Source organism: Merops nubicus, unplaced genomic scaffold, assembly GCF_000691845.1.
Source record: "Merops nubicus isolate BGI_N331 unplaced genomic scaffold, ASM69184v1 scaffold16226, whole genome shotgun sequence".
NCBI classification, from domain to species: Eukaryota; Metazoa; Chordata; class Aves; order Coraciiformes; family Meropidae; genus Merops; species Merops nubicus.
The window spans coordinates 22,551-34,914 of NW_008614494.1; the positions used below are offsets into that span (position 1 = coordinate 22,551).

General features: G+C 34.9%; 1 protein-coding gene across 1 annotated transcript in view; it reads right to left on the bottom strand.

The window, feature by feature from the left end:
• FMN2 (formin 2) overlaps positions 1–12,364 on the bottom strand; it is a gene marked incomplete at its 3' end in the record, with an annotated part of 52,983 nt that overhangs the window by 22,541 nt on the left and 18,078 nt on the right. The window contains exon 2 of the mRNA XM_008942257.1: positions 11,063–11,229. Coding sequence (XP_008940505.1) covers positions 11,063–11,229 — 167 coding nt within the window. The remainder of the gene's footprint in view (positions 1–11,062; positions 11,230–12,364) is intronic.

Consider the following 12,364-nt stretch of genomic DNA (forward strand, 5'->3'; position numbering starts at 1 on the left):
TGTGTAAAGAAAACGGAAAATTGTTGGATTATGCTATTTGACTTCTTTCTGCACAATCCATATAATAAAAATATAGGGGAAAATACGCTTTAAAAAAAGGTGATGAAAACATTAACAAAATTTTTTTTTGCCACTCTGCTACCTTACACAGTCCAGGGAACACAGGGAAGAAGAATTTCTACAGAGGGTTAGCTGAGTAAGCACAGTTGACTTTGAACAGGATTACATGTAGGGTTACAGGGCAATAAAACAGAAGACAACAGGCTCTAAATAATACTGACATAGCATGCATGAGGAAGACAAACAGTTAAACTGTTCCTGGATATGACATTTCACCATGCCAGTTCTTGACATACATAGTATAATCATTCAACAACATATTTTTGAAGTATGATTAGTCCACATGAATAAAGATGTATTTAAAAAAATCATGGTATGTCTCAGAATTATTGCACAGATGGGATACATCACAAGGGTAATAAAATAAGAGGTACCTATGTTCTCGCTGATGGAATTCACAGTATATAAACTATGAACAGTTATAAATTAAGACATCAGACAATTCTATAACAGACTCATAATCCAGCATAGGAGCTTTGATTGTGAGTATTATTTTTTGGTTTGTACCTTTGTTTGGTTAGTTTGGAATTATTTTGTATTATTCTTCAATGTAAAAGAGAATGATGGAATAGATTCATCACATAATAGAAATTTAAAGAGGTAAATGTAAACTTGCAAAAGTACCTTGAAGTGATTTACACTGCAACCAAAATGTACCCACATTCAACATATAAACAAAGTATTTCACAACAGCTACATTTACATTACTTGCAAACTTAAAAATGTAATTTGAAATATGAAAAACCTTCATGACAGGAAGGTAGTCTAAAGGTCTGAACTTCAAGCTGATAGTCCATAAACCACACTCTAAAAGGGAAGATTAACCTTTTCTCCACTTTTCTGCCCTTAAGAAAAAATTACTCATTTTAATGTCCTAATTCTTATTCACTCAAGCTACTGTCCAAAATCTAACCCTCTTTAACTTTATTCTTTAACTGCTTGTTAGTTAACACACTAACTCACCTCATTTCTCCTTTTCCAAATCTGATGCCGTAAAGGTACATGACTATTAAAATACTTTGAAAAAAGATATATGCAACCAATTCTATGATATTGAAGCACTATTCAAACAAAACAAAATAATCCAAACAAAAAAAAAATCCAAACAAAAAAAATCTGCATTTGTTTTTACGAATAGTTGTACAAGCATATGCAAACCTGGATTTCCACATCCAACTTTTCTCCTTTAATCTTTTAATTTCAGATGCATTTTTTGCTAGAGATCGTTGTAAGCATAGCCAGTGAATACTCTTACCGTGATCAAGTTTTATGTACATCTGGAATTTCGACTTCATCTTGCTCAGACTTCACTATTTACTGTTTAAAGCACTTTTTTCTTTTTTTTTTTTTTTAAAAAAAATACAAAAACACATATATATATATAAATATCTCCGTGTAATGGATAATCCCAGTCTTATTTATTCAGAATCATTTCTGGGCAGACACTGAAAGCTTAAAGCTGTCCGAGTCCAGTGCGCTAAATATGCTGTCAAGAACAGTTCTCATCTCCACACATCCTTACACAGCACTTTCCACTGCTTCTTAAAATTGCAGAGCACTTGCACAAGGGCGAGGCAAACTGCCTGCACGATCTGATGGTAACTAATCAATAGACACTTTACCACTTAAAGATGCTAGCATTTAGACTTGAGTCACAGAGAGTCATGTCTGTAGTTTAACTCATTTCCTTCCTAGTCAGCTCTCAGTTCTCACAAAGGATGGCTTTTTGTAAGAAATATTTATTCTCGGGTACCACAGGGTTAAATTCCAGGTACATAATCCATTAAATATTAATTCTATTCCTCTTTTGCTTCAGCTAAAGATATGCTTTCCTGCTAATCTTTAAAGGTGGAAGCCAATGCTGTAAGCTACTCAAAATAAGAGCCTCTAGCAAACGAGATATAGAAAGAAGCTGGTGGACCCAGAACTAGGGCCTTGAGCTAGACCTGCAGCAAACATCAGAAGGCATACTGGTGGATCCTGAGCTTTCAGAAAAGGGGACCACACATTTTTCATATGGAGAAACCAGGTTTGTTCTCCACGCCACAGACTGAATTAGAGATTAGTGTATCTCCCACCGTAGGAACGTAATGCTCAACCTTGAACCTGTGCTGTTGGCAGCTGTACTGTTCCTGGAGGTATGCTGGTAATATGACCTTCTGTTCAAAATCTCTTCAATTTTTAATCAACTTTTTTCTGCTTCTAGCTCAAAGGACGAAGACAGTTATTGTGAGAAATGTTTTAAAGATACACAAGAGCGGGAGCTGAAACAACAATAAAAGTATACATGATTGTCCAAACCAGTAGCAAAAGCATGAATTAGATATTATTAATTAGATATGTGGGAATCAATGTGGGGAGAATCTTATCAGAAGTATTTTGACAATTCTCAAGGGGAAAGTAAAAAAAAAAAAAAAGTCAGATCGTGCATGGTAAGCTGGGAAAGGTGGAGCAGTACAGAAGCACAGTGCTGTCAGGAGTAATGTCTGCTCTCAAGCTCAGCATGAGAGTAGATGGGGGAAGTGCATTAGTAGTACCTTTAAGCTTTCTTACACTTGAGTGAGTTAGTACTAACTTCCCAATTGGCTCCTGTATTAAGCCATGGTGGAATCAGGCCCTATCTTGCAGGGCATTTATTTTCAAATAGAAACCTTGAACACTTTTTCAGTAGTACCCCAAACATTCTAAGTTATCCTGGAAAAGGGAGAACAGAATGGTTGGAAAGTCCACAGACAGGTATAAACAGGCTAGGAGTAAACAGAGTGGTAGTTACAAGAAGATTCCTACTCATCAGATCAGTATGGATGTAGACAGCCTTCCTATGTGAAGAGCTGGAGTAGGGAGAAGAAAAAGTATAACTGCATTTAAGATGAGAGTACATAAACTCGTAAAGGTATTTTATTTTATGGTACTTGGGATAAGCAGAGGTCAGAGTCCATGACTCAGATGTATTTTCCAGGCTAAGAGCTTGAAAAAGCTTCTTCCATGTTTGTATGTAACTGTTTGTCATTTAGGCTGTTTCAAGTCCATGAAAAAAAGAATTTTTTTTTTTTTTTTTTCCCACTGAGGAAGCTTAATCTTTCTAAGATACTAAGATACCTTTAAAATGAAAGAAAGCCAATTGCATGTTCCCACTATACTTAGGAATTGGCCAAGCAAGGTTAGAGAAATTAGAGCCAAACTACCCCAAAACACTTTTATCAGCAGGAGACAGTTTTATTTTAAGCAGCCTTTAAAATAAAGAAATCACTACTATCACGAATGGGAAAAATGGTTTAGTTTTTGTGGAGAGGTTCAGTAACAAAGCTTTGTCTGACCACAGACAGAACTTGGCTTGTACTTTTGGCTGTACTATGGAGCATAAATGCCTTCCAGGGCTGAAAAACAGCAAGTCAATCATAATACTGTAATACATGGCTGAAGTAGCATTTTATCCTCATGAACTAATTTTGATACAAGAGCATTTTACCCAAGTGGTTTTGTTTTTTTTTTAATTTTTGGAAAACAGATGTGCCTCAACAATTAATTTAAAAACTGTTCAGGCATCAAAAAACCATGAAATATTTCTTTTCCATTAAATCACTTTAGTCTCCTCAACAGAACTTGCTTGATCCTATCAAACTTTGCTCAGGATTCAACATCCCATACCCAGAATATAAGAGGCCAACAGAGCCAATAGCCCTGTACTTACGGCCCTCACAGGGGAAAGAAATCAGAAAACTAAATTTTGGATTTCCACACCTATTCTCATTCTGTTCCTAACTTATTGTCTTGGTCTTCCTATTTCCCAGTAATTTCTATATTTAATATAGCTGAATAAGTTGAACTGGTGAGTTTACAACAAACATTCCGTGGAAGATGGAACAGTAGCTAGCCTTCTATCACACTGAAGAGCCTCAAGGTATAGTCTCTTTACACATCCAACTTGAACTCCCACATGGAAGACCACATCCAAGACCACTAGGTTATCAGCTCTTACTTATACTATCTGATGGTGCATCCTCTCTCATGCACGCTTCCCAGAAATTATAAGCTGAGGCAAGAAGTTTCTTTATCAATTGTTTTCATTTACACTGACATAGTTCTGCAATAAGTTCAGATTCTGACAAATCTGTATTTCCCAAAGAAATTTTTTTCTTTAGTAAATTCCTTTCCCCTCTATTCCATTTGAAAAATGTGGTTATTACTACTGTAAAATCTTCCTCTTGAAAACATAAGGACATGGAATATACAGCTCACTGTGTTCTCAGTACCAAGCTAGAAAAAAGAAATTGTGTTATGATTGTAATTTAAGAAAGTGAACTAATGTACAGAAAGTCATAAAAATTAAAGACCTGCTGAGGCGAGAGGGTGACCACCATTTTCACCCTATCCACAATGATTTTGAAAATTTTCAAGTTATAGCATAAACTTTCAGTATGTGCCTCTCAAAGCAGTTCTTCAAAATAATGAGCAAGAAAGCAATGTTCTTGGCAAGAAGCATGAAAACCTAGCAACATCCTGCATATAAAATACCTTGGTTGAAAGTATCTACAGTAGGATCACCACAAGAGAACCGAAAGGAAAAGGAGAGTAAAAAGAAAAAGAGAAGGGTAGAAGACTGCAGGGCCACATGTATCAACTATAAAATAAGTACGCGCTTAGGAGGAAGCAGGAAAACAGCATAACAGGAAGACTTCAGCCCAGTGATCATCCAATTGTTTCCATTTTACTACTTCCAGGAAAATTCAGAGCTGCTCACCATAAAAGAAAATGTCACCAAGTTTGATTTGACAGTGTTAAAGAAAAAGAAGACATGGGGCCTTCGACTAAGACAATCTCAACTGCCATGACAAACTACATGACAAAGATTAAGACAGCAGAGTAATAATCGATTTTCTCTGCGCTATTTCACGATTTCCACTTGTTAACTTTAAAATCTTATCTGCTACTGACTCCCAATATACTACCATGACAAATTTCATAAAATGGGATTATATGCAGTTTTACACATTTCATTCCCAAGCATTGAAAGTGTGTTTGAAGAAATGCTGCATTGTGGCCAGCTTTGAGCTGCAGCTGGAAGAGTTCTACCTGTAGTCAGTTCTTGAGAAAGCTGCTATTTGGAAACTGAAGACTGGTGTTTTGACTCTCTGACTTCTGAGAAAGGAGTCTGTCTGCAGTATAACTATTAATTTTCAGACTGGCATAAACAGTGCACATAAATTAAAGTCTTCATGTCACTAATTCCTCTTCCATCTGACCTGCAAAGTCCCATCATCTGCTGCTATTCAGCAGTAAAAAAAGTAGTATTTTTATTTCCTTAAAAAGCATTTGCATCACCACAGGTGGCCAGGAGATAACAGGAAAAGAACCATTTTTATAACATTTCCTATTTATGCTCTGTTTGTCTGTTTCCTTGTGGAAGTGTTATTTCAGAAATGGAAGACAACCTAATTAGGCACTATAACTACAAAGCACACAAGGGTCAGTTCCTATCCCAAACGGTCAAATGCATTTGTGTATAAAATCACATCATAACACAGTAAAGAGAGACACCCTCCAGAAGGCATCTATTTTGCTCTTTCATTATACAATATGCTGAAATAATAAACCAAGAAGGCATTGATAGCAGTACTCACAGTTAGAGCATTCAGTAAAAACACTGGAAAGGATGTAAAGAGAGCTCACCCAGTTAAAATTACAACAGGAATAAAGATGAAAATAGTGTGCATTTCAGACACATATGGAAAAAGATACTGCTTGGTAGTGCCATATGAAAATAGTTGTTGGACCCTTCGGTGAACAGTAAGGATTAAATTTCCCAAACAAGGAATATAGCACGAGTACAAAGGCATGCTCAATTTTCTTCACAAAAGCACTTACAAAATGGTAACAGAAAGTCTCCATCAAAAATTAAGTTACGTTTTCACTGAAAATTGAAGTGCTTTAAACCTTAAGTTCAAGAACAGACAAAATTACTTGGAAAGCTTGTCAGAAAAAAAAAAAAAAGCAGACATCTGCCATGCAAGGGGGAAAAAAAATCCCATAGCTTAAAACTGCACAGTGTGAACTGGAAAATCTGGAATGTGAAGTCATAATTAGGGTCTAGACAGCCTCAATGTGTATAATTGCAACCAGTGGATAAAATGCAAAAGCCAAGTGCAGTCAACATTTCTTAATAGTATGGTGAAGCCTTGCATTGATAGGAAAATGTCAGCTTTTATTGGTTCATGAAGAGTTTAAATTCTAATGCAAGTGTGTATAATTTTTTTTTACTGACGGCTCTCTAAAGATTGCCACCTTCTAAGTTCTGTGATACATTTTTAGCAGAGGAGTTAAGCAGATGAGCTCTCTGCTTGTTGAGAATTGTGACCCTCTCATAGGTGGCTGTAAAACTCGCCTTCAGTTACGTTCTTGCAAAAGATGAACTATTTAGCCAACTCAGCCTTATGTTTACTTCACTCTAATAGGAGTATTTAATAAGGGAGCATGCTAAAAAGCTTAGAACTACACCTGCACTACAGAATTATGATTATTTAAAAAACGTGACAGTCATTTAGGAGTGACATTTTTTTCACAAAACATTAATTTGTTACATCTTACATATCCTCAGTGACAGGATATTTTAAGTTGAAAATTAAAAGTCCTCTTGAACAAGTCATGACTGTTAAAAAGTGGAAAAATTTTAAAGGCAAACAGGCAACACTTGTTCAAAAAGCAAGCAATTTTTTTTTCTGTAAGTCATGTATTTACTTGCTTGGCCTTTTTTTTAAATTTAAAATTTAGTTTTAAAAACTTTAAAAAATAAATAAATAAATTATATTTTAGCAGAAGAATTAAAGGCTGTAATTATAGCCTGACAAGTAAGAAGTCATGACGTCAATGAGGCAGTAATTAACAGCCTCTCCAGGAGACAGGAAACTAAGAAAAAAAAAAAAATTTTCTAGACAAAAAATGTACCATTCTACATTTACTTAGTCTTTAAGATTCTCTTTTACGTTATAAAAGTAGCTAGCAAGAGATATGGTGAAAACTTCCACTGCTTAACAGCAAAAACCTTAAAAAAACACAATCCTGTCTCCTTCTGTAACTTTTAAAGCTTTGCTCAACTTTCATTTTTCAGACTAATCTTTTATTCTGGGTATCTGCCACAATCTGTTTTGAAAGAAATAATTGGTAAAATGGGCCAAGATAAAACAAGAAAGTTTTCTCAGAAGTTCTTAAAATAGTTTGAATGTTTCTATCCTTTCGGCTATGACTTGAAATTTGACAAAAGTCAGAGATACTTCAGGAACGTGCCATTTCCAATCATCATTAAAATCTATCCAAAATCTGACCAAGTTATAAGCCTTTGAAAACTGGACACCATTCTCAGCATAAATGCGACAACAGCTGCTAGTTCTATGAAGATTTATGCTTGCATTGGATATTTGTTGGTCTGTCATGTCTGCCATACACTAAAAAAGGAGTAAGCACCGTGTCCACAGAGCATAACCTACACCAGAAAAACAAGTGCCAAGTATTAAATTTAAACTGGCTTCCAGGAGCCATTATAATACTAGCCCAAGAAACTAAGAGCTATGAAAGTTGTCATCTTAATGCATTGCATAATTGCAGTCAGATAGTGTGGAAGGAAAAGAAATATGATCCAATGAGAAAAGTAAAAGAGGTTGTGGACAATTAGTCCATGGGGTGAGGCAGAAGCCCACATTGAAGACTGGTATATCTAGGGAGAAAAAAAAAAAAAAAAAAAAGTACAGATCTCTTGTGTGTTACTGTAAAGCAGACACAAGATTTTGATACACAGTTCTAAGAAAGGGAGAACTAGAGGTGACCACCAGGCATGACTAATAAAGAAGATCAGAATATAATCAGTGTGCAGTTGTAAACATTTCAAGACAGCAGAGTTCAGCATTAACCATGTTAAATTAAATTCCCTGGAGGACATCCAGAAAAGGAGATAAGAGTGATAGAATAGGACTTTTAAATAATCTGTTTATATTCATCTCAAGCCAGAAACAATAGATCATAGGATGAACAAAACTTACTGAATTATTTTCATAAACTGTAACCTAACATCTTCAACAAACAGTCTGTGAGACCACACTAGGGCAAAAGGGGAATAATGGATTTTATTCAACATAAAAAAAAATAGTAAGTTAAAGCTCAGAAATGCATGGGATCAGTCACAAAAAAAGAAAAAAACATTCAAAGAAGAATTTCAATGCAAAAAAGGTTGTCAATTCTGAAAAAGAAAAAAAAAACAAACAACAAAACAAACAACAAAACAAACAAACATGCTAAAGGAGTGACCTAAGAGACTTTAAGGATGAGAACAAGTAAATTATCAAAAGAGCCAAATCAGTAACATCAAGGAACAAGGAAGCACCAAAGCTGGATGTAGCAGAGAGGAGGGATGACGAAGTTGCAGACACACATGGCTGGGACCAGGACAGGGTTACAGAAGCTTTGCTGATGGCAGTTTCAGATGAGTGGAAAGGACACTATCCAAACTGAAGGGAAACCAGGATTGAACTAGAGGCATTTCTGATGAACTCTGAGATGAAGGAAGAATATGGGACTGGCTGTGCTCCCAATTTTGGAATTAGGTCAAAGATGACGTATCTCCTAATTCTAGATGGGTGAAATTTAAGTATTACTTAAGCCTAGTCTAATACCTCTCTCTTGAAATCAATAGTTACATCAACATTACAATCCTGTTCTGTTTAATGAATAAAAAAATCCCAGAAAAACAAAAACCCAAATAAGAAAAAAAAAAGTACAGACCTGGAGAGAGATGCAAGAGGCAGCTCAAGTAACAGATCTTACAAGTCCTTTTTAAAGTATCATACAGCATCCCTGTAAGGTTTTTTTTCCACAATACTTGCTATTTCTTTACATAACTATTAGCATTTATTTTCTGTAAGATATTTCATTTAATCACTTTAAGAAGAAAAATCAGCTAGGATTGAAGTTCTGAGCCACTAGGGTTTACGCTGCAAGTTCTAAACATTTTCACCCTTGGAGGGAACATAACGATATGAAGGTGAGTACTCCTGTACTCTGGTCACTAAGGCTGATTGAGAAACATATTCCCAGACTCAACAGCAGCAGCTCTCATCTTGATGCCCAGTGAAAGCCCGTTGTGGAGATTTAGTGTTTGAGACTGATGGACATTCCTTTCAAGTAGGACGTACTACTAGTTGCATGCACATGCAGAAGCATGATTTATTTAGGAGATTTACACAGAAAAACAGTAACAGAGCATTTACAGCTTACTGATAGTCCAAATTAAGATCACTGCTAAGCCAGCAAAATCTTAAACTGCTGACTTTGACACACTGTTTACATGGCACTGTTAGGCTACTGTTTCTTCTCATAAAGTCCATCTTGTTGGATATGGTCAAGGAAAGATAACTAAAATAACTGTCTGACTCAGACAAAACATGGTATACCAGTTCACAAATGAACCTCTTCTGCATCTTTCCAAACTTGCAATTTGATAGAATCTGTCTATAAGTGAGCAGAAACTTTGTTTTAAAAAAATTACTGTATTCAGTACTCTAAAGAAGAAATCAGATGAATATATGGTAAAACCAGGAAAACTGAACATATTGCTAGATTGTTTTAACCTGGAAAATAAGAGACATGTCTCTTCCTGTAGCTTTATTGAGTATATGTAACCATAAATACGTCTGGATGGCATGCAATTTTAAGCTGCCTGAATAACCTCAGTTTTATAGTCATACTCCAATTTTCAATTAATTAAAAAAAAAAAAAATTGAAAAAGTTTTAGAAATTTAAAACTTAAAAAAAGATTGAATATTATTAGAGGGACCAAGGAATGATTTTGTAGGTAAGCTAAGTAGTCTAGGAAAGTTAATTTGCTTTAAGAATTCATCAGACAAATTTGTTCTACCCATTTTCCTTTCATAAGTTGTATTAAACCATTCATCAGGAAATACAAGAAAGGTCTAAAGTACTAAACAGACTGATTTTCTCTCATGTCTATGCCTATCTTTTTTTACTGTTTCTAATCAAGCTTTGGCTTAATGTGAATAATAGGGATGGTCTGAACTATACCAGAACTATGTCAGTAAGGTATTAAGTAATAATAATATCAAAATATTATGAATATTTTGATATTATGAACATCAAAAGTTCAAAAGTTGTATATTATTTTTTGAAGTTAATTGGTGAAGAGAAAAACCTTGATTATGTTCAGTCACATAAAGCAATACAGAGACGTGACAAAGAAAATTTAATGGTAGGGATGACTGATAAAAATAAATTGACTGTAAAACTTCATGGGTTGTACAGCATTGTACAATAGAAAGACATCTTAATTCTGAATTTATTATCCAAGAGGAAGGAAAAGTATGCTAGGTGATGTCTACACCACAATTTTGTAACAGTATGCAAACACCAACAATAGCAGCAATTTGGTTAAATGGCCCAAAGGTACAGATAACACTGTAGCTGGAATGACAGCAGATTTGCACTGACACCTGCACTATTTTGTATCAAAAGTCTTTTGGGGATGAAAAAAATATCTAGCATAGACATCCTGCTTAAGGTCTGCAAAGTTTTATTATATGTTGTTTTCTGGTCCTTTAATTTATATTTTTGGTGAAGTAGCTATTTGATTGAAATGTTGATAGTCCTATAGAGCATTTTGATTCAAAGAAGAAGAATTAATGAAAGCAATACATAAAGAACAGTACAGCAGACTAAGATATGAGTTTAAAAGTTAAGAAATCAAACAATAGGAAAATCTTTTAAAATTTATGCTTACCTGGATACAAAAGTATATACACCTGAGCTCAGAAAAATAGCTGCTCAGTCTCAGAAGGGCAATTTTCATTAAGAGGACTATAAATTCTCTCAGGAGTGACTGAACCACCGATAAATCATGTACTGTCTGGCAAAACAGACAAAAGATCACTTTTTCAGTACTTACATCAAAAGTGGGTGTGCTTTGCTGTGCACTCTGGTTACATGGTTCTCTGAAGCAGTCAGTGAATGGAAGCAAAAGACCCATTGCAATAATGCGAGAACATAGTTTTTCTGCTTCTTCTTGTGGTGCATTTTCCTGCTGGCTGAAGAGTTTTTCCAGCAGAGTTCGTCCTGCCAAGATGATGACACGGATCAATATGAATTTGTAGCTATCTACAGGACACAATGATTAAGGCATTAAAATTTGTTTCAAAAATCTCAGCTATTAGAATTAAAGATATGAATTAAAAAAGAATTCTTCAGAAAAGTACGTTAGTAAGTTTTTAATATAAAATATTTCTATCAAATAATTTGAACTGATCTGTAGCCTGATTATTTAGGATATTCCAGAAAATATACATTGTGTTGGCTGCTCTGTGGAGTAGGAATGACAACCGTAAGATACTATTGCAGTATCAATTTCTGATTTATTTATATTCAACAATTGTCCTGATGGGAAAACTGAGACATTACCAAGAAATGAATTAACTTTTTCCAAGGGCGTTACACAGAGGAATACCTGGAATGAGCCTTTGGTTTTTGAATTATAGAATAATCTCAATCTTTAAGAAGTTGTGCTCTATTTCTTTGGAAAAACTCTTAATTAAAAAAACAAACAAACAAAAAAAAAAAAACCCAACAAACCAAAAAACCCAAACCAGAATAGTTATCAGGAGGTTTTTGTTGTTAAAATTGCATTTAATACATCTCCAGAGTAACAGAGTGCTCCAAACTAAAACACATTGCCACAAGCAGCAGTTCAGACAAATAAAACCTATGAAGAGCGAGAAGAGACCTTCTCCTATTATTGGGCCAGATTTGATGATCAATGTTTTCTTTGTTATCTCACCAGAGTATGAAAGGAGGGCGTATGTTATAAAGTGTATTACAGGAGACAATGCTACAGGTTTGAAAGGCCATTATCCTGCATGCAGTAAGATAGAATACAAAAATTAGCTATACATGCAGGCTGCAATAAAATCTACATTGTAAGAATATGAAATTGCTCAATTAAGCTCTAAAATGTCAAAAGATGCACAAGTTCAGATTTACAGGATATAAATAAAGAGATGAAATGGATCTACTGGAAGTGAAAAGGCAGATGAAGTAATAAAGTTAATTTCATGTTTTAGTATGAGCTAGCTGTAAATACAATTTGTACCTAAATTAGTTTCTATAGTCTGTTTTTTCCACGCACTCACTGGAAGCCAAAGGTATTTTCCAGAATAAATATACTGCATTAAGAAATCATTTTAGTGTCATTTAA